A 23,846-nucleotide genomic window follows, 5' to 3' on the forward strand; every position below is an offset into this window, starting at 1 on the left:
TGTTTTTCAGATCTTGACAGTTCATTTTGTATGAGATAATCTTATACAGAATTCTATAAAAATAAGGAAAAGTGTTATGATTTCTCTCCTTTCCTTCAAGAATTCCACTTAAATCTGGTGCACTATTTACAAATGACATCCAGGTAGCTGTGGTTAAGCTCATGGATGTAGAATAAATATGTGCGTTATTCCTTCGGTCTAATGTGATTATACACAGTGTTATCTGTATGAGACATTGTTTTAAACACTCTGGTTTTTCTTGGATAAATATGGAGCTGTTCTGTTCCTCCCTAATCTGCCTCAAATGCATTGTAACCACGTCCTGTGGGAAACAGCTACTCTGTTTTCACCCTGTAATGGGTGTCTTTTCTCCCCCTTCCTTCAAGATTTGAACTGAATGCACGTTATTAATATGCAATGACTGCATTTTACAAACCAACTTTCCATCATGAAAGGAAGACGGGGTCATTCAAACAAAGGTCTGACAAATATTTTCGGGCCTCCGTAAGCGTTGGATTACACTTGGTGTGATAACTTGACCTTTGCTCATTTGAAAAGTCACTGATGCCCTGCAAGGTGTGGCCGACAAGACAACTGCGGGAGCAGGGTCGCTGATGCCAAGACCTGCATGTTGCGGGCAAGCGTGGCGCACGTGTCTGCTTGTTCTTATCCTGCTGAGCAGTGAAAAGAGGGTGCCAGGCTTCAGTGGTATCAGTGCTACTAGCAGAGTGACTAGAAAAATACTGGGAGGCTGTTATGCTGAGTAGATATGGGTCTGAGTGATTTACACACGCTCTTCACTTTTTAAACCTTCCTGATGTCTCTTTGTTCCTTTTAAGTTATTGTAGGCATCTGTCTTCTCACTGATGGCTGTCTCTAGGACTAAAGGGCTTTATCATCCTCCCATCAACACTGCACCTTCCATATCACACATGTGGTGTTTTGAACGAGGCAGATGCTCGATGTACATTTGTGCATTGATTTAAATTCTATACTTATCAATCCCAAAGTACTTAAGGTACAAATGCAGTCTCACCAATTTAGAGGGAAGCCACTGACTCCCGGGGGGGGACGCTCTCCCAGGACGTTTTGAGACACGGGCAGCGCGGTGGTGGGTGGGGTCTGTGGATAGAGGGACAGGTGGACGCTGGGCGCCACAAGGTCACTGTGAGAGTCAGGTACGCCTCCTGAGTAATTACTTAAGCTTCACCATGAACCTTTTGGAAAATGACCCAGTGGGAAGAAGGGAGAACTCACTTATTCATGTAGTTTCACTTCTCAGTCTGCCATATATTAGATATTATTTTTGAACAGGTCCCTTCACTTCTGAATATTTTCAAATTCTTGTTTGTAAAATAACAGATAATAACCTTTGTCTTGTTCACATCCCAGGCTTTATTGTATAAACTGAAGGCTGCATTGTAGCTGGCAGATGTGCTGACACATTGTTCATTTATATCATGAATCATTAAACATACAACTGAAGGTAAGACTTTTAGCAAAAACTAATTAATGAATCAAAATAATTTCCTAGCCAGGCAATGTGGCCCAATATTTAGGAGACAGGATATTGTCAAAATGAATTTTTGTTGGGATATTTTAACAGTGTTGTGTCAGGTGTCATTGTCACGTCTGATGGTGTGGGTTTGAAGAGCCATTGCATGTGGCGGTTGGCTGAGATGGAGAAGGTCAGGATGGGATGGGGTGGGGGTGCCCTGCTCATGCAGCCAGCTGTTAGCCCATTGGTCTGGTTTTGTTCTTGTGGTTTAAAGCATAATCTACATTCAATGAGATGCAAGATTCAAGCTTGTTCTTCTGCATGTTTTTGTCCAATAAAGAGTACATGGAATCCCCGCTATACTTTCTTACAACATTAGTCTGGAAATGTTATTAATATTTAGCTATTTAATCCATTCAGATTTATTGCTAGTGTAGCTCCAAAATAGTATGCTATTTTATTTTCTTCTAAAAGGACAGCCAGCTGTGCTTGCACCATTTATGATACTGGTCTTTTTAACATCAGGTTTAAAAAGAAAACAAAAACAAAACAAAAAAAACTCTGTCATGTATTACAAGTTCAAATACATTAAGATCTATTTTGGAGTTTCTGTCCGTTTCTACAACTAATTTGTCCATTTGAATATTAATACATTTATTGATTATAGGATTTAACAGCCTATTCAGGTATTGATAACTTTTCCCAATTCCTGCTACTCTTTCTTTTTGAAGTATTTCTTGGATGTTCTGGGGGACGTTTTAAAACTTTCTGTTCACTTAATTTGTTTTTACTGAAACTTCATCAAGTATATAGCATATCGTTGCAAGAGTTTAGATTTTACTTTCTGTCCTTCAATAAGAATTTACAATTTATTTAAAGCAATCTATGACAATTGGTTAAATTTCTAAAGATTTTATAGGATTTCCCCCAGATTTTTAATAATTTTCCTGGTGTTTATTGCTATCATAGAAAAAGGGTGTTTTTATGTTACAATAATTTTATATGAAGCTACATTATCTTTTAAATTCCAATTAGCATTTTAGAAGTCTGCAGTTATATTTTTAGAACTTTTATTGAGATACAGTTGACATACAATAAGATGCATATATTTAAAGTGTACAATTTGATATTTTTTTCTTATTAGTAATGTATATATGGCAATCTCAATTTCCCTATTCACTCCCCCCCAACCCTCCCTGCTTTCCCCACTTGATGTCCATATCTTTGTTCTCTACATCTGTATCTCTGTTTTTGCCTTGCAAACTGATTAATTTATACCATTTTTCTAGATTCTGCATATATATGTTAATATATGATATTTTTCTCTTTCTGACTCACTTCACTCTGTATGACAGTCTCTAGGTCCATCCATGTCTCTACAAATGACCCAATTTCATTCCTTTTTACAGCTGAGTACTATTCCATTGTATATATGTATCACATCTTCTTCATCCATTCATCTGTTGATGGACATTTAGGTTGCTTCCTGTCCTGGCTATTGTAAATAGTGCTGCAATGAACATGGGAGCGCATGTGTCTTTTTGAATTATGGTGTTCTCTGGGTATATGCCCAGGAGTGGGATTGCTGGGTCATATGGTAACTCTATTTTTCGTTTTGCAAGGAACCTCCATACTGTTCTCCATAGTGACTGTATCAATTTACATTCCCACCAACAGTGCAAGAGCATTCCCTTTTCTCCACACCCTCTCCAGCATTTACTGTTTGTAGATTTTCTGATGATGCCCATTCTGACCCGTGTGAGGTGATACCTCATTGTAGTTTTGATTTGCATTTCTCTAATAATTAGTAATGCTGAGCAGCTTTTTATGTGCCTCTTGGCCATCCGTATGTCTTCTTTGGAGAAATGCCTATTTAGGTCTTCTGCCCATTTTTTGATTGGTTTGTTTGTTTTTCTGAAATTGAGCTGGATGAACTGTTTATATATTTTGGAGATTAATCCTTTGTCTGTTGATTCATTTGCAAATGTTTTTTCCCATTCTGAGGGTTGTCTTTTTGTCTTGCTTATAGTTTCCTTTGCTGTGCAGAAGCTTTGAAGTTTCATTAGGTCCCACATTTATTTTTGTTTTTATTTCCATTACTCTAGGGGGTGGATCAAAAAAGATCTTGCTGTGATTTATGTTGAAGAGTGTTCTTCCTATGTTTTCCTCTGGGAGTTTTATAGCATCTGGCTTTACATTTAGGTCTTTAATCCATTTTGAGTTTGTTTTTGTGTGTGGTGTGCAATTATATTTTTAATAAAAGGAAATAATTGTATTTCCTTAATAGTTATGAAATTAATTCCATTTTCTTATTTACTCATCAGTATTTTTGGAAACCAATGGGCATCTTTATCCAGTACCTGATTTTGATTGACATGGTTTCCTTGTTTTAACATTTCGAATAATTTTTATTGCTTTTTAAAATTGACTTTATTAATTTTATTCATTCAAAAATATTTAATGAAGACTTTTATGAGTCAGGTGCCATCTTAGGCTCTTTAACTACACCTGTGAACAAGACACAGCTTGCTGCCCTGGTTGGAACCCAGCTTCATGAGGCAGAGATGGGCAACAGCATATTAGACACAGGGTATCCGCATAGCCCGGGGTGGGCAGGAGGTGCTGACAGGTGGCATGCGTGAACAAGGAGTAGGTATGGGAGAGCTCTAATTTGTAAAAGGTTGATGAATGCAGGCCTCCTTGGGATGATTCTTGAGCAGAATAGGAGGCGGTACGGGTATCACCACGTGAGTATTTAGGAAACGACCTTGCAGGGCCCAGGGGCACCAGGCATGTTCAGGAAGCACCGTGAGGTTTCCTTCTGTCCCTGCTCTTCCTAGAGGTTTTATGAGGAGTTGCAGCTCAGTTTGACCAAATGTCCTTTCAGAATCTCTAAGTGAGGGGAAAAAATCTATCTACCTACCTATCTATCTATCAATAGATCTATGCATCAGTAGATACTACAAGTATATTTAACTTGATGAAATTAATTACTTTGATAATAACATCTGATACTTACCAAGATTTGCTGTTTTGAAATAAAACCTGCTCAGTCACAGTATAATTTCTTTTGTCACTTCCTGGATTCTATATGCTAATAGTGTGTTTCAAATTATAGCATCTATATTCATATTAATAATGGTCTCTTATTTTCTCTTCCTAAAGTTTCTCATTAATTTTCATTTTAGTTTGATTTAATAACGTGAATTAAAACAACTTTAATAATTTTATGCTGTAATAATTACTTTAACAATTAGATAAAACTTAGTTTTGGACCCATCTGTTCCTGATGCCTTTTGAAAAGTCAACTTTTTACCCATTTAAAATTTTAATTTAACCTGCTTAATAGAACATAAACTAGTCAATTGGCACACAGCAATAAGAAAATACAGTAAAATATTACTTGTATTATTGAAGAAATTATCTTGGAATTGAAACAAGTGTTAAAATAGTGTTACTATAATGTGTGAACTAGCTAACAATGTATTCTGCTTGTTAAGTTAAAGTTCAGCTTATCTAGAATGTGACATTTCACCCGCTTTTATTACACAGAATCTTATTTTAATGAGGTCTTTGAAAGTGATGAGATCTTTAGTCATAGCTTTAAATATTACAGTAAAAATGGATCAAGTGTTCTGCTTTCTTGCTTCACTAAAGCAGAAGGTTCTTTTCCGTACTGAAATTCATTGATATGTTGTCATTACTATATCCTGATTATTAGAGATGATATTTGCTACTCAGGCAAACTTCATTCTTACTTGTAATATTTAACAAAATTGAAAAATTACTGCATACTTGAATAATACTTCAGGCTGAAACTTTAGGAATTCAGAAATATTAAAAATTTAGTAGTTTTTTTTAAACATACAAATATATATACATTTTGCTGTGACTATTACAATGACATAACTTTCAGACTTGAGGTGCCTGTGTGAAGGATCCTATTGTACATTCTGTATGTATATGGAATGTTTTTCACAAATAGAAATACAGGAAAGGTGATGAGATGAGTGAGCGGGTGAAATTCATCCTTGGGAATGTCATGTTACCTTCCTCCAGCTGTCGTGTCCATGATGGTCTTCACCCTCATCCCTTATGCCATCTGTTTTAACTTTTCTGGTGCTGTTGTGTGTCACTTGGTGGTAGCAATTCAAGGTGAGAGATGACGTTTCTTAAATTATCCCCAAATTCTCCTGACACGTGATTTCTCATGTTGATCCACCCACCCCTTCCAGTGGGTACAGGTCTGTGCCTCGTTTCCCAGCTGGACAGTTTCTGCTGTTACACTTGATCTACTGTCCAGCCAGCAGCACCAGGGCTCGTGGACGTCACAGACGCCGTTCTCGATTGGACTCTCTCTCTCTTACGAAAGCCCCGTCTTCTACCCTGAGAACTGGCCCCGCTCTGACCCCACCTGTCATCTGTAGGTGTGAAAGTGTTCACCTGTCCTCACACCCAGACAGGCTGGTGTGCTCCTGCCTCCACCGCCCCACAGATTCCTTCGAAAATGGAAAGTCCCAGCGTCACAGTCTTGGGGTCAGAGGACCTAACTCCATTCAGGAAAGCCTTACAATTCCAGTTTCATCTCAAACCCTCACCCTGTAGTAGTGCATGGAATAAGTAAATCCTTTTTCCCCACAGTTAATATCATAAAAAATGGTTTGCTTTGTTTACTCAGTGTCCACAGGTAACCACCATCTCAACATGGAGAGTAAAGCTCGACGTCGTATCTAGTGTTAGCTTCGTTGTTTTCTCTGAAAAGCAGTTTGTTTAAAATCATTCCTCAAAGTGACATTCAATTTCCTTTCCTGCCAGAGGTCAAGACTTTAAGGAAATTATTTACTGCAGGTAGCAACACGTCAAGAGGGATGAGTCCAAAGTCAGAGTGAAATTCTAGGTAGCTGCTTTGCAACACGGCCGTCAGTGAGTTGCAAAGCTTATCTTCCTCTCTGGAGGCTTGAATCTTGTCTTGCTCTTCTGACATCATGCTGGGCTAAGAGCTGAGGTCCTTACTAGCTGTCTCAGTGCTCGTTTGCCACTGGAGGGGTGTGCGTGTGTGTGTGTCCTGATGTGAGCTTCAGGTAGATCCAGGCAAAAGAAAAGTCTCTATCTTCATCAACTGGAAACAATACCCAAGGTTGGAGTGGAGGAGGGATGACAGGCAGAGCACAGAGGATTTTTAGTATTTAGTGAAAATACTCTGTAGGATACGACGGCGGTGGACACATGCTAGAACACATGGAATGCTCACTGCCCAGAGTGCACCCTGCCCTGGGCTGCGCTCTGGGAGACGCTGCCGTGTCAGTGGAGGTTCGCAAGTTGCAACAAACGTCTTCCTCAGTGGGGGCGTGTGGATCATGCGGGTGGCTGTGCGTCTGTGGGACAGGGGGTCCAGGGAAAGTTTCTGCACTTCCCCTCAGTGTTGCTGTGAACCTGAGACTGCCCTACAAGACTAAATTCTTTAAAGATAAAAACATCAAATAATCCCCAGCCGTGAGCACTTTTGACTTCATACAGCAAAGCAGTGACAGGCAGCTGAATTCCTCATTGGAATCTCACGTGGGATAGAATGGCCCCGACAGGAAGGAACAGGAAGTGAGTTTATGAAGTTTCCCGTCTAGCAGGCGAAGGGGGCTGAGGGACATGCGGTGCGTGGGCTGAGCTGTTGGCTTGTCCTGGTTTCACAGAGTCAACCTATACATATCTCCTTTATCCCGTTCCCCTTCTCTGTCTTTATTGTTTGCCATCTTTTACCAATCTCTGCACTCACCCGAGGCAATGAGAGAGAATAACTGTGCTGGTGCATTATCTGATTAAAACGCACAACATTGGATTTGCATCATAAAATGTGAGTGAATATGAAAAAGACAATTGGGTTTATTGGTGCTGACTTCTGATTTTGCAGGAAGATGACATTCGTCATTATTCATGATGTGGAACCTGTATTTTCCAAGCTGACAGTATCAGGCCAATGAAACATGCATCCATGGCACAGTAGGAAACCTGAAAAAAAATTTAAAACACATTATGCCAACCCTGTTCACTGAAAAGATGGATATTTCTGCATTAATTAAGAAATGTGTGTGTGTCAAGGACTTGAAGCTGTGGTTATCCAGAAAGACACCTATAAGTGGCCTTTTATTAAAAACAAACTTAAAACAAAGTTCTCTCTCTAGGATGTTATAATTTTTTTAAAGTTTTTATTTTTCTCAGTTACACTTGGCAAAACTTCAAGATTGAAGTATATAAATGTAAAGCTTTAAAAGAAAAGCAGGTGCCTCCTATTTCTGAGACAGCTATTTTACTTATGCGTTTCTACCTTATTCTCTTGTTTGTACTTGAGATGTTCATACTGTTATTTTTTATTTAACACTAGATATTATCTATTGCACGCTTACTTTTGCATTCCACTGCCCCACGTATTTCACTGGCTCACTCTCAGTGCACTTATATAATAATGATTATATAAATATTAAATGTCACTGTAAAACAAGCCAAGTTCATAAATTCATACAAGCTAAAAAAAAAAAAGGGACTTTGGATGGGATTGTCTTTTATCTATGGGAAAGTAAGAGAGAGATGACTTCCTCCCAGTGTTATGTCTGGGGATCCACGACATAGCACCTCCTTCCATTTATTTAACAATTAATATTGTATTTATTTGTTGATGTTAAATCAAAACCACTTGATCTTTGTATGTTACTTGGTATCTATACGATCCCATACTCAACTCACTTAAATACTCACCTGGTAAGGTCTCCTGTAATAATGTCTGTAGGCTCTTAAGGATTTTCTGTGTTCAAAATCACGTTACCTCTGAATAACGTCAGTTTCATTTCTTCTTTCAATTTTTATGATTTTTATTAGCTCTTTTCTTGCCTTATTACAGTAAGACCTGAGGAAAGATTAAGGAGAAATAAAATTGGTGGACATTTTTGCCTCATTTCTGATCTCAAAGAGAAATGTTTCAATAATTCGTCATTAACCATGGTGCTTTTTACACATTTTTGTAATGTGAAGGATAGTATATCCTACATGTACTATATATAGGATACACCATAATACGAAGGGTAGTCCTTTGTATACTCAGTTTTCTATGAGCTTTTACCAAATGAATGTAATCAAATGCTTCTTTGTATCTATTAAAATGATTACATAAGTTTCTTCACTTTTAAGACTTTCTACTTTTAACATGATGGAGTATGTTGCTTTCATGCATGGTCTGTATCTTCTCTGTTGCTCTGATGGGGTTCCTTTGATTGTTCTGTCCTCAGGGTTACTGATTCTGTCCTCTGTCACTCTACCACTTGGCCAGTCCAGCAAGGTTATTCATATTATTGTATCTTTTACTTCTATTTCATTCATTTCTTTTTTATAATTTGTATTTCTTTCCTGAGATATTGTAATTTTTCATTTGGTTCAAGATAATTTTTAATTTCTTGCTGAAATATTTTTAAGGTGGCTTTAAAATCCTTGTCAGATGATTCCAATATGTAATTCATCTAGTTGGTGTTAGTTGATTATCTTTTCTCATTCAAATTATGATTTTCCTGGGTCTTAGTGTGACATGTTATCTTAATCCTGGCCATTGTGCTTATTTGTTAAGAGACTCTGGTTCTCATTTTTCTTTTTAGCAGGAAGTCACTGTTTAGCACATAGGTCCTAGCCTGATTTTTTGGGCTGTGTTTCCACTGACAATACAATATTTAGAGCCCTTTTGATGCCAGTTGGCCTGATCGATTCACCTGCATCATCAGGCTGCCCCCACCCCCATGCCTCGCTGGTGCTGGAGGAGGGAAGGAGCATTCCCAGGTCAGGTCCCTGCTGCCACTGAGTGGATACAGGGATGCTTCACCCAGCAGTGGGTGGGTCACCCCTCTGTTGGGAAGGAGCGTTTAAGACATCCCTGCTCTGCTCTTCCTCCAGGCCTGGGAGGAATCGTTTTATTTGTTTTTGTTTTTTTTTTCCTTTCTTTCTACCTTTCAGAGTTCTACTTTGGTTGTCTCTGACACTTTTTTCAGTATTGACTAGTTGTCCCTATATGGGAGCGATAACTTTGTGCCATCTTGTAGAGATAAGTCATTCTAAACCATTTTGATAGTTGATGCCTTAATGACTTCATGAGGAGCAAATTTCTGTATGTGTAATAACATATTATGTTCCCATGTTTATTAACTGCTTCTTCACTAATTATTCTTAATTCTTCTCTTAGTTTATGTGAGTTTTTAAATTATATATATACTTATATCTTTTCCAGGTGTGTTTGCTGTAAATAACCCTCTGCTTTCTGAACTTCTTTTTAATATTGCTTACATTTGTTTTGGTATAATATTTTGAGAGATTATCATTATTTAACTGGTAGAAATAGACCTAGTAATTCTATAATTTAGAGAGTTGAGAGTTATTGATAATAGCTGTCTCTGTCATTATTCTAAATTTTCAGGGAAAGGAAAGGAAAATATATAATGATATAGTGGGAAAATAATAACTATTTCCTCCAAAAGTGTTTGAGTGAATTGGAACAATGTTATTTAATTAGAATTAACACCCTGGTCAACATCTGCAGGGTAATTTAGTCATAGATCTCTGAAGAGTACATCATGGATGCTCAATAAATATTTAGTAAATTAATAAATATAGTGGTTGGAGCACTACATCTTTCTGTTGACCTAGCATAGACCATAAACTCACAAGAGCCTTGATACGTGTGAATGGAAGATAACGGCATCGTGAGTGAACAGGGACCACAGAATGGTGGGAAGAGGAAGGTTGTGGAGGCTGTATTCCTGCCTGTTAGGTCTTTCATCCCCTGCAGCTGCCATAAAACGTTTCTGGCCACCAGGAAAAAATGTGAGATGTGGAAAAGACAACCCAGTATCTCAAGGTTTCTCAATCATAGAAAAATTTTAGCTAATATACTGATAATGGTATCATTTTTATTATGTTTTATATTAGGTTCAAGTTCTTCGGAATGCTGGAGAAGAAGTGACTCTGACGGTCTCATTTTTGAAAAGAGCACCTGCTTTCCTCAAACTCCCCCTGAACGAAGACTGTGCATGTAAGCGTTTATGAAGAATAAATAAAAAGCTAATATCTTGCTTACTTTCTAAACCATTATTTCCTGACAGTAATTAGTAATACCTTTTTAAAGTTGGGATTTCTGCCTGAATTTTTCTTTAATTCAATTAACCCTTCTCCAAAGGGAACAGCTGTTGTTTTTGTTTCAGAATGTATTCACATTTAGTTATTTTCCAACCTATAACTGGAGAAGCATTATTTATTTTTAAAATGTGTCAAATCAAATGTATACATTTTGTGTATCTATTAAATTTCATTCATAATATTTGAAGAATATATATTCCCTAACTAGAAAATAATATACTCCTATTTGGCTACTGAACTTACTAAATAAGCATTTACACATGCTTTGTCTTGATGATACAAGGGAGATTTAAGGAAGCCCCAGTCTATGTGGAAATGTAGTAATTGTCATAAGAGCTACCTAAAGATTTCTGTATCTATTTGCATACTATGAAATGAAATGCATATTATAGCTTTTGCTAAAATCAAGGAAGAATATATTGTTGACTGAGGCATAGTTTACATGAAATGAAATGCAAAGACTTTCAATGCTTGGTTGAATCAGTTCTGACAAATACATACATTTGCTTAACCCATGTCCCTTAAAAGACCACAGAACAGTTCCTTGTGCCTCTTCCAGTAAATGCATTCCTAGAAACAATCACTGACTTAATTTCTTATCATCAAGTATTATTTTTGCTTCTTCTAGAACTTTAAGTAATGTAATCAAACTGTATTTATTCTTTTACATCTGGCTTCTTTCATCATGAACCATCTCATGTTACATATTTCAGGAGTTTATTTACCTTGTGTAGTATTCCACTGTGTGAGTGTAGAAAAGTTGGTAATGCATTCTCCTGCTGATAGACAACAGAACTGATTCTGGTATTTTGTTATTACAAATAAAACTGCTGTAAACATTCTCGTACAAGCCTTTTGGAAGTCTTAGTATTTTATGTCATTAGTATAAGTACCTAGGAGTGAAATTGCTGAGTCACAAGATAGATGTGTAATTAACTTACTATCAGACTGCCAAACATATTTCTAAGATGGGTGTATATTTAAAGGCCTCTCACTGTCCACTCCAGTGGTGGATGAGTGTTCTGGTCATTTTACATTAATTCCAATACCTGATGGTCAAAAATTTCTTTAGCTATTCTCTTCAGTGTGTAGTGGTACCAAATTGTAGTTTTAATTTGCATTTCTCTGAAGACTAATGATGATTAGCTCCTTGTCATGTGCTATTTACATATTTTATTATCTATTTGTGTACTTATTTTGTAATGTATCTGCTCATGTCTGTTCCCCATTTTTCTATTGGTATGCTTTTGTATTATCACACTGCAGGAGTAGATAAGCCTGTTTATAAGCCTTTTGTTAGCTATATGTGTTACAAACATCTCAGAATATTACAAACATTCTGTGCATGACTGTATTTTTTACCTAAAGGTGTCTCAGGTTTGCACAACTTTTTGATTTTGATAAGGTCTAATTTACCATTTTGTTGTTGTTTTTGTTGTATATGCTTTTGGTTTTCTGTATCTTTTCTAAGAAATATTTCCCTACCCTAAGGTTGCAAGCATATTTCCCTACATTTTTGTAAACAGCTTTATAGCATTGATTTTTATGTTTAAGTGTATAATGTATCTTATATTAATAACATTTTAGTTCTGAGGTAGGAATCAAGAATGAAGGAATCACCATTTCCATTAATTTATGTGTCTGCTCTTTCACCAAAACCACACTTCTGATTATTGCAGCTTTATAATACTTAAAAGAGTCACCGAGGATGAGTTCCTCAACTCTGCAGTATTTCAAGATCATTTGGCTATTCTAGATGCTTTGCATTACTGCATACATTTTATGAATAGCACGCCAGTTTCTATTTAAAAAAACTATTATGATTTTGAAACTAAATTGAATTTATAGACAGTTAAGATAATTAACACCTTAACACCTTTAAATCTTTCGTTCCAGAAATATAATTTATCTTTCCATTTATATTTTAATTTTTCTCATCAATACTTTAATGTTTCCAGTGGGAAAGTGTTGCATATCTTCCATTAAATTTATTTTAAGCATTTTATGTTTTTGTATTTTATTGTAAATAATATTTTAAAGATTTAATTTTCCAACTATCTGTTGCTAATACATAGAAACTGTAACAGGTCACATTTTTATATATAAGCATTCTGCAACATAGCTTAATTTTCTTATTAATTCTAGTAAGATTTTTTTGTACTCAATTTTTCTGCATATAAAATTATGTCATCTGCAAATAATGTTTTGCTTGTTTCTTTCCAAGCTAGATTTCATTTCTTTAATTCCTTATTTTTTTCTTTTGGTTTTGCCTATTGTAATGGCTTTGACCCCTAGTAAAATGCTGAATGAAGTATACCGAGCACAGCTGTCCTTCTTCTGCTCCAGATAGTAGAGGAAAATCTTCCAGTTTTTTTTTCTTTTTTTTTGTTTTGTTTTGTTTTGTTTTGTTTTAACACAAAGTGTGGTATCAGCTGTAGGTGTTCACAGATGCCCTTTATTAGAATAGAATAGAGGTGCCCTTCTGTTACTGGGTTCCTGAGGATTTTTCTTTTTCTTTCTTTTTTTTAAATAGAAGTTAATGCTGAGTTGCATCAAATTTTTTTTTATACATTGAGATATTACATTTTTTCTTTTTTTAAAAAATTCTATTCATGTGACTTTTTAAAAATTGATTTTGAGTGCCAAGTAAAGCTTGTACTCCTAGGATAAACACCATGGTCATGATGTATGTTTTTATACATGCTACAGGTTTTAATTTGCTAAAGTATTGCTATTTTTTAAATCTATATTCATTAAAGATTTCCAGATGTACTTTTCTTTTCCTATAATGTTTTAGTGGGATTTTGGTACTAGGGTTATTATGTCTTGTATAAGTTGTGAAGTGGTAGCTCCTCTTCTATTCCCAGAGAGAATAGAAGTTTAACAGTGTTTAACAGTGTTTAACAGTGTTTAATAGTGTTTAACAGTGATTGTATCTCTTTCTTAAATGATTGAATAAATTCACCAGAGAAGCAGTCTGGTCCTAGAATTATCATTTTTTTAATATGAATTAATCTCTTGAATGGATATAGGAATTTTTTGATATTTTCTTCTTTTGTAAATTTTGTTTAGATTTTTTTCCAATATTTTTGATCATTTCAACTAAGTTGTCAATCTTTGCATGAAGTTACTCATCATATCTTATCCTTTCCGTATCTGTTGATTTGCAGTAAGGTCCCCTCCTTCATTCCTGATATTTGTAACTTGTATTTTCCCTCTTTTACTAGGTCATCTTTGCTACGGGTTTTATTAATCATTCCAAAGAACTCATTTTTGTCTTGGTTAGTTTTGTCTATTATTTTCAGTGTTGCGTTTCATTGCCTTTCACTCTTATTTGTATTATTTTCTGTCTTCTGTTAACTTTGTTTCAGTTTGCTCTTCTATTTCTAACATCTTAAGACACAAGCATAGATCCCGGCTTTACATCTACCTTCCTTTTGTGCTGGTAGTTACGTCTTTAAATTTCACTCCGAAGACTGCTGTCGATGCTTTACAGAATGTGATACGCTATGTTTTCATTTTATTCAGTTCAAAATGCATGTGAGTTTTAAAGTAATACATGTCCATTAAAAATATTGTCCCATAAGAGGGAAATGCAGATAAACATCAAAAGAAAAAACAGCGAAAACAAAGCATAAAATTCTTTGATGTAAAGAGTGTGACAACTATATCTAGGCTAGTATAGCAGAAAAGCCTGTTTCCCTTCTTAACACCAGGGAAACTATAGAATTTTACCATCATAAAAGAGGAGAGCAGCGTCATGTGTTTGAGCACTTGGGTTAATATAGCAGGGACGGTAACCTATAATGATGTTTGCATTTAAGCATTATACGTCAAATAAAAACTGGGAACTGATTACATTAATAGTTCATACTTATCTATAGTAGCAACCCCAAAAATATAATGTTTACAGAAAAAGCAACAAATCAGAAATAAAGAAATATATATTCTAATCCTTACTGAAACAAATACTAAATTGTAAAATCTTAGAAAATAACAAATCTTTAAGACATATGTTACTCATCTTTAAAAAACAGACATTGGTACGTTTCTCACGAGGATCTAATATGAAGTGTTTTAGTTGCAAATTCACAAAATCAAATAGTGCCAATGAGGGTGCTTCCAATTACAGTATATACCAAGAGCACTTTTAAAGACAGAGCACTTACAAACCTTTTTTGCATCATGGAGAATTATGGTAAATAAACATGGAATTTGCTAATAGATTAATACATGACATTAAATAGAACTTTGTAGCCAAACAGAATCTCGCACATTCTAAGTGTGGTTCACAAGAATAGCCACTTTGGAGAATAAAGTGAAATCGTGTTTTTATATGGTGACCTGTTTCCCTTAATACAAACTTAATATTCCTGAAATCAAAGGTAAATATTTGCAGGTCTCTTTCAGGGGCCCACTTTAGGTTTTAGTTTTTATTTTTTGCTTACTTGCAAAATTCTGGCTTTGATATAAGTGCAATACAGATTTATTTTACTACCTGGCTTACTTGATACCACTGAGTGTACTGAAGTACCTGGGGTGAAAGGGGTCCCTGTAGAGCAGGCGGGCTTCTAACCAGCAATGCTGTGACTCTCCCCACAGGTGCGCCGAGCGACCAGAGCAGCGGCACCTCCTCTCCTCTCTGTGACAGTGGTTTACACCTCAACTACCATCCCAACAACACAGTAAGGGGCCCAGGGCGCAGCCTCCACTCATGGGGAGGGACCAGGCAAAGCCCAAGACACACACGTGTGGTTAGAGTTGGGAGTCTCTCTGATACAGTTGCAATCCTTGGCTGCTTTATCTTTTGAGAATTATGATAATTCAGAGAGGAGAAAAATAAGAAGGTCTGTTATTTTTTAATGTTTTTTTCCTCTTCTCAGGTCTGTGTTAAGCCCTTTGTAAGCTATAGAGACTTAACGTCGGGAGGTCACGTATAACGCCATACAATCATTTATGACATTTCATATTATATGTAGTTTCATGTTCTAAATAATTTGACATAATTTTGATCATTTTTCTTTTGAAAGCATTTAGCTAAAAGTAGCTATATAATTTGCCATATATTCGGATTTCTTAGCAATCTTCATGCACACCAGAGAATTACTGCAAAGGGAGAAGATCTAACCTACACATGGTGTAAAATGTGAGGAATGTTAAACTATACATGTATTTAATAATTGACAAATGTGGCATACTTGTTTTATACACATTTAATAAAGTGTCCATTTTTATTTTCCACCTGTACTTTGGAGTAAACAGGTTTTTTTTTCTTTTATAAATATTTTGAAATTCCTTGTATTTTATGCTTCAAAACATGCACACATTCTAAAGACAAAGCAATTCCTCTAGTTAACCGTGAGGCTAACAGTTACCCCTGTGCTCACAAACATGAAGAGAAGCAGAGCTCACCTGTGCAGAATTTTATTTTTCTGTTCCATGTATTAGGATGTATAAGACGTAGCGCTTCCTCTGACTTGTATAATTCACTCTGCATTGGAGATTCTTGACCCAGTTGTGGCATTTTACTTCAGAGTCCTCCTCTGAGCATCTTCTGGCCTCTGTGGCCTTTGCTGAGCCGAACTGCAGAGCATTAATCTCTGCTGAGTCCCGCAGGCCCCCACGTCTTTTTCGTTTGTTTGTTTTTCGCTCTGAAAGAGGAACCCCTGGCAACACCAAAGGTTATCTCTCCAAGTATAGACCAACCACACCTGGTGCACTTCACCGCCCTTCTCTTTGCTTTTGTTACCATAGAAATAACTGTCACACCATAGTTAATATTTACAAAGTGGATCTTCAGAAAATTGCAGGCTCTGGGTGATGTAAACACCGCAAGTGTTTATGAAATGAACGTGCACGTCCTGTGCGCCCAGCAGCTCCCTCATCGAGGCTCCTACAGCCTCCAGGCCAGGCTTTGACTCTTGCTTTGCTCACCTCCATCCCTCCCAGTCTAGATACTCTTGAGGCCTTGGTGTCTTTCCTGTCCTTTGTCCTGGGTGGTGCCCTGAGCCCCGCTGCTGTGAATGTGGGCTGCTCCTCTTAAAGGAGCCTCTGCCTGGAATCACGGCTCAGCACCCCCTCCCCATGTGGCTGCAGCCAAGGATGCAGAGATGGGGCACAGAGGCAGCCCCCCAGCCTTGGCAGATGACACGGTGGCCACCCCTCAGGAGCCCACATCCAGCCAGGTGTTCCCTCCTCATCCACTTTCTCCGGAGAGCTTTCCCTCCACACCTCGATCACACAAGAATCCCCATCTCAGCTCTGCTCCTAAGTCGCGAAGGAAGAGCTGTTCTATTGTAGAGCAGGGATAAAGATGCTTAGGCATATTTTTATTCCAGTTCTTGCCCCTGTACCCTGGACTCCTGTGTGATAGTAAGTGGACAGGAAGGTCTGCGAGTGGGCGCCAGCCAGGTCTGTTATGTCATCCCGTTGACATGACAGCAGCGTCTGCGGACTTGGTTGTGACTTGTGCCTCTACATGGTTGCTTGATGCCATGTCTTCCTTTACAAACCTGTGATTAGAGTAAGGAAACCACTCAGCAGTTCTGTAACACAACTGTTCCAGCTATAATTTTTTAAAAAATCCATCGTCATAAATTTTTCTTACCGAGTTATGTCTTTCCATTTTCAAGAGGCATATTTTGTTTCCATTTTTAACATTAGGTGTGAACGTTACTTGACATTGCTAAAGATCTTTAAGTGTAAGGAAATTACGATGTTTTAGACAACAAGAATCAAGACATATAGAAATCAAAGTATAATAAAAATGAAGACAGTACTTGCATTGCATTTAAATTAAGTGGGTATTTGCTGAGAACCTACTCTGTGAACACTCTCGTCAAGGTGCCACGGGAAGAAGTTCATTATGGTTCATGACCCCAAAAGTTTAAAATCCAGATCGACGAAAGTAACTGTAATCTAAGCAGGGAAAGAACAGTGGACATTAGCGTTCTAATATCAGAGAAGCGAGCTGCTAGAGACTTTGACCATCTGACGTACTGAAATCAGCAAAAATGGGGGACATGAGACCAAACATGAGCCTGGCTGGGAATCAGGCCTGAGTGGGTCACGCAGCCTTGGCAGCCGGTTTGGAGGGGAGGAAGTGTCCACTCAGAGATTCATACACTGAGGGGCAGTCAGAAGCCTGTTTCCTTCTGACCCAGCACCGAATAACGGGGCAGCATGGGAGCCTGGGAGGCGTGTTCCGCAGAAAGTGTGTGCACCCTGCACACAGGGCCTCTGCTCTGTCTGAGTCCTCACTTCTGTCCCAGGCCCGGGGACTCTGCTTTTACTTCTAGTGCCTTAATTATCCTCCGAAGCAAACAGAGAAAGCAGGTGCCATTCGAGTTTCCTGGAACATTCTGTACATAATTTAAGGCAGCATTTTACACATACGAGAAAATAACACCTTACAATATATTAACACCACTCTGCTGTCTTACATAAGGTTGTAGTCTAGTCCTTCTAAGGACCTGAGATTACTAATTTCAGGATACACAAGCTTCCGCTGGTTTGCTAGCCAAGGTGAAGAAAGAATTTGCTTTCACGAGGGGACGTAACTGGGGTAACCAGCTAAGCAGACTCTGAGGAACATTTTTCTTAATGATATGTCTGTAATGAGCACCTTTATGCCACGTGCTCCAGAGAATTTGGATCAGAGGTTTTCTCCGTATGCATCTCTGCTTTGGCCTGATGATTTTCCTGGAGGCTGTTGTACAGCAGTATACCTTGAGATGTGTTACATTTTAGGAAGAGAGTTTATTTTAAAGCAAAGACCATGTAAATGCTACTTTTCCCATTCACGCTATTAGTATTACAGGAAATAACATGCTTGACAGTGAAGAACAAAGCCCTTGAAAAGTAGTTATGGGCCTTAAAGCCATAAAAATATTTGTGTTTTTAGATCATTTTATATACAGTTAAAAATAACTCCAAGACTGCTGTTACAGAAAAAGACTAGAAAGCATTTTTATGTTCTACTGTCATAATTAAATAATAAGGATAATTTCCAAAAGACACCAGATATTCCACTATAAATAACAGATCTGTAAAATGAAATACATGAACCCTGATCTGTTCAATAGCTGAAGTAGGACTTACCTTGTATTTTTTATAAGAAACATAAAACACAGTGACACATTTATCACTTTGGCTCATAGAGACGTCAGGTCGGGATGCCACAGCAGAACACACGGAACGTCACGTGTGTTTGCACATCTGCTAACCCATGAAGCCTGTAAAGTGTGACCTGTCGTCCCACATAGTCCATGACCTGGGTCTTTCATGCTCTTTTACATTTTCTATCTGTTTAGGGAACAATGAAGTGAGAGGGTCTCCTTGTGCTTTTCATAAACAACAAGGGTCCACCTGTAAATAATTTGCTAAAATTATGATGCAGAATTGCCAGATAACCGAGACAAACACCTGAGTCATTGTTCCCGCAGGTCCGACTGTGAATGCTAAACGCTGCGCTGTGGCCCGCGTGGTGGCTGTGGAGTCAGACGCAGGTCCGCGTGTAATCTTGGGGCTGCTGCTGGCCGGCCGGGGCCTCGGGCAAACGCCTGACCGCACAGCCTCTCGGGCGTGGGCTCCGGCCTCGTGCCACTGTGGGCTGGGTGATGGGCAGCTCGGTCAGGTCTGGCCTGGCCACAGAAACCGCGCCTTTTTACCCCAGGGCATCACACAGGGTTGTGGATTCCAGGGCCCTCGTGCAGACGTGCAGACGGGATGGGAAGCAGTAACTTACTGCTTCTAAAAAGCTCCAGGCTTTTCTCTGGTGACAGCCTTGTCTTTGGAGGTGGGAGCAGTGGGCTCAGGAGAGCTGCATCCCTCACCCCAGGACCCATCAGCTGGGAAGTTGGGGTTTGGAACCCAGGTGGTCCAATTCTGATGGGGCGCCTCAGCCCCCAGCCCCCTGTCACAGCCACTGCCTGACCCGTGTCACATGCAGACCGTCTGTGATGTCTGACACGAGGCCCAGGAGAAAGGGAACGATTCCTGTGAAACCCGGGTCTGTGCCTTCCGCCACCACAGAAGCACCGAAAGCAACCGTCTTGCACCAAAGGCTGTGTCTCCCAGAGACCTGTCACCAGTGGGCCCCCCCGCCATGCATCCTAGCCAGGCCTCCCTTCCAGATGCTCTGAAAAGCTCTAAGGATTTCATAGACTTTCATTGGCACAATTGTTGACAACGAACCTAATAAAACCAGAGAACACTCCACCTTTAGTGAAAATAAGGGAAATTCCACCCCCCCAAGCAATTTTGAAGAAATTAATACCTGAAAGAAAAGGTTAACACTGTCTAGACTCACACAGGTTCACCATTTAGACTGAAATAGAATCTCCTTCTAGCACCATCACTGGAGAATTATAGAATCTATAGACTAGAGAGAAATGCGTGTCAGCGGCTCTGATCAAATTGAGCCTCGGCTTGGGGCCGGCTTCCTGGTCAGCGTCACCCCGTGCGCTGGGGCAGGAAGAAATCTTAACGGTGAAGAGGAGCCGATGAGGAAACCGTGGCTCAACAGCAACCGGAAGAGCTCAAATTTTATTCAGACATATGTCTTCTCTACACATATGGAAAAGAACTCAAACTTTTTATGAAACTTTAGATACATGTAATTTTAAACTGGCAGTGGTTGTCTTAACATTAAAACATAAGAAAATGCAAACATTTTATAAACATGAAGTTAAAACAATGGACAAAAATTTCCTTAATTGTAAGAGTTGTTTTATAGGGATATTCATTCTACTTGAAAATATTTTTAAGTAACTAATGAATCACAAGCCTTATTACAACATTTAGTGCTTAGCAGACAGAAAATATTTGCTACTTGAACGTATTTGATTTTTGTCACCTCGTTCATTGCCATTACAGATTTGACCCATCTTTCCCATTCTTGAATAAATTCAGTCATCACTATTTTATTTTTTCTTCTTTCTGCTCTCCCCATTTTTCATGTTTTCATTACAATTCTTAATCTCTGTGATTCCCTCCTCCCTTTTTTATAGAATTCCATTGGTAGAGAATTGAACAGAGGTAACTTTGTTGTCCATGAGCGTGGATTTGTCGTGGTTTTCTAATTGACTGTTTAAGGGGAAAATGTCCCTCAAATAAAGAGGGTTTGTGACATCAACACTGAAAACTCAGAAACGAAACAGCAGTGCTGAATGTCTGTTTCCTTTTCAGGACACGCTGTCCTGCTCATCGTGGCCTGCATCCCCAGGCCTGAGGTGGGAGAAGCGATGGTGTGACCTCAGGCTCATCCCCCTGCTGCACTCGCGCTTCTCCCAGTATGTGCCGGGGACGGACCTGAGTCGGTGAGTCCTGCCGGTGGCCCCTGATTGTCTGCTGATTGAAAACAAGACCTGTAGTCAGACTTGCAACACGACGTGCCTTATGGTTCTTGTAACAGTAATTGTAACAAAAATTAGGCAATACTATTAAATGCATAATGAAAGTATATGAATACCAGTACTTGTGGGCTTCCAGTTCTGGCCAAGGGAGAGTAGCCCCATCTTAGTATTTGCTTTATATTCAACACTCTAGTCCTTGCTTTTTATAATTGAAAAAATTTTTTTCTCTTTTTAAGAACTTTTATTGAGATACAGTTAACAGACAATAAACAGCATATATTTAGAGTGTACAGTTTGGTATCCCAGTCTCCCAATTCATTCCCCCCCAAGCCTCCCCGCTTTCCCCACTTGGTGTCCATGTGTTTGTTCTCTACACCTGTGTCTCTATTTCTGCCTTGCATTTTCTCTTTCATAGTTATTAGCATTTGCCTTATGTATTGAGGTGCTCCTGTATTGGGTGCATATATATTTATAATTGTTATCTCCTCTTCTTGGATGGACCCCTTGATCTTTATGTAATGTCCTTTCTTGTCTCTTGCAACATTTTTTATTTTAAAGTCTATTTTCTCTGATATGAGTATTGCTTTTCCAGCTTTCTTTTGATTTCCCTTTGCATGGAATATCTTTTTGCATCCCATCACTTTCCATCTGTATGTGTCCCTAGGTCTGAAGTGGGTCTCTTGTAGACAGCATATATATGGGTCTTGTTTTTGTATCCATTCAGCCAGTCTGTGTCTTTTGGTTGGTGTCTTTAGTCCATTTACATTCAAGGTAATTATTGATATGTATGTTCCTAGTACCATTTTCTTAATTCTTTTGTTTCTGTAGGTCCTTTTCTTCTCTTATGTTTCCTGCTTAGAGAAGTTCCTTTAGCATTTGTTGTAGGGCTGGTTTGGTGGTGCTGAATTCTCTTAGCTGTTGCTTGTCTGTAAAACTTTTGATCTCTCCCTCAAATCTGAATGAGATCCTTGCTGGGTCGAGTATTCTTGGTTGTAGCTTCTTCCCTTTCATCACTTCAAATATATTGTGCCATTCCCTTCTGGCTTGCAGAGTTTCTGTTGAGAAATCAGCTGTTAACCTGATGGGAGTTCCCTTGTATGTGATTTGTTGTTTTTCCCGTGTTGCTTTTAATAACATTTCTCTGTCTTTAATTTTTGTCAATTTGACTACTATATGTCTTGGTGTGTTTCTCCTTGGGTTTATCCTGCCTGGGACTCTCTGCACTTCCTGGACTTGGTAGCTGTTTCCTTTCCCATGCTAGGGAAGTTTTCAACTACAATCTCTTCCAACATTTTCTCAGGTCCTTTCTCTCTCTCTTCTCCTTCTCTGACCCCTATAATGTGAATGTTGGTGCATTTAACATTGTCCCAGAGGTACCTTAGGCTGTCTTCAGTTCTTTTCGTTCTTTTTTCTTTATTCTTTTCTGCATCAGTGATTATCACCATTCTGTCTTCCAGCTCACTTATTTGCCCTTCTGCCTCTGTTAATCTGCTATTGGTTCCTTCTAGTTTATTTTTCATTTCAGTTATTGTGTTGCAAATCTCTCTTTGCTCTTTACTTCTTCTAGGTCTTTGGTAAACTTTTTGATCTTTGCATCCAGTCTTTTTTCAAAGTCCTGGATCATCTTCACCATCATTATTCTAAATTCTCTTTCTGTAAGGGTGCCTATCTCCTCTTCATTTAGTTGTTTTTCTGGGGCTTTATCCTGTTCCTTCATCAGGTACAAAGTCTTCTGCTTTTTCATTTTCTCTATCTTTCTGTGGCTGTGGTTTTCAGTTCCACAAGACAAAATACTGCTGATACTGCTTGATACTGCTGTCTGCCCTCTTGTGGAGGAAGCTATCTAGGAGGCTCCTGGGTGCTTCCTGATGGGATGGACTGATAGTGGGTAGGGCTGGGTGGGCAGAGCTCCGTAAAATTTTAATCGGCTTGTCTGCTAGTGGGTGGGGCTGTGTTCACACCTCGTTGGTTGTTTGGCCTGAAGCTACTTAGCACTGGAGCTTACAGGCCCTTTGGTGGGGCTAATGGCAGGCTCTGGGAGGGTTCATGCCAATGAGCACTTCCCAGAACCCCTGCTGCCAGTGTCCCTGTCTCCTTGGTGAGCCACAGCTGCCCCCCACCTCTGCAGGCAACCATCCAACACCAGCAGGTAGGTCTGGTTCAGTCTCCTATGGGGTCACTGCTCCTTCCCCCTTGGTCCTGGTGAGCACACATTTTTGTGTGCCCTCCAAGAGTGGAGTCTCTGTTTCCCCCAGTCCTGTGGAGGTCCTGCAATCAAATCCCTCTGGCTTTCAAAGTCTGATTCTCTGGGGATTCCTGCTCCCATTGCTGGACTCCCAGGTTGGGAAGCCTGATGTGGGGCTCAGAACCTTCACTATCGTGGATGGACTTCTGTGGTATAACTGTTCTCCAGTTTGTGAGTCACCCACCCAGCATTTGTGGGATTTGATTTTAACGAGATTGTGCCCCTCTTACCATCTCATTGCGGCTTCTCTTTTGTCTCTGGATATGGGGTGTCTTTTTTGGTGAGTTCCAGTGTCTTTCTGTCAATGATTGTTCAGCATTTAGTTGTAATTCCGGTGCTCTTGCAAGAGGGAGTGAGCGCATGTCCTCCTACTCCACCATCTTAATCCTATCTCTAATTGAAAATTTTGTTTTGAGATAGTTATAGATTCACATGCAGTTGTAGAAATAATAGAGAGAGATTCCATTTATTTTTTCCCATTTTCCCAGGTGGTAACATCTTGCAAAATTACAGTACAACACCTCATTTCGGAAACTGACATGGACAAAATCCACCACTCTTTCATTCAGATTTCACAGTGAGTGTG

The 23,846-nt window shown here is 38.8% G+C and overlaps 1 protein-coding gene across 1 annotated transcript in view; it reads left to right on the forward strand.

Moving 5' to 3' along the window:
* SNTG1 (syntrophin gamma 1) overlaps positions 1 to 23,846 on the forward strand; it is a 213,324-nt gene that overhangs the window by 78,268 nt on the left and 111,210 nt on the right. The window contains exons 8-10 of the mRNA XM_057736980.1: positions 10,454 to 10,556; positions 15,263 to 15,345; positions 20,849 to 20,979. Of these exons, the coding sequence (XP_057592963.1) occupies positions 10,454 to 10,556; positions 15,263 to 15,345; positions 20,849 to 20,979 (317 nt within the window). The remainder of the gene's footprint in view (positions 1 to 10,453; positions 10,557 to 15,262; positions 15,346 to 20,848; positions 20,980 to 23,846) is intronic.

Source organism: Hippopotamus amphibius, chromosome 5, assembly GCF_030028045.1.
Source record: "Hippopotamus amphibius kiboko isolate mHipAmp2 chromosome 5, mHipAmp2.hap2, whole genome shotgun sequence".
Classification (NCBI taxonomy): Eukaryota; Metazoa; Chordata; class Mammalia; order Artiodactyla; family Hippopotamidae; genus Hippopotamus; species Hippopotamus amphibius.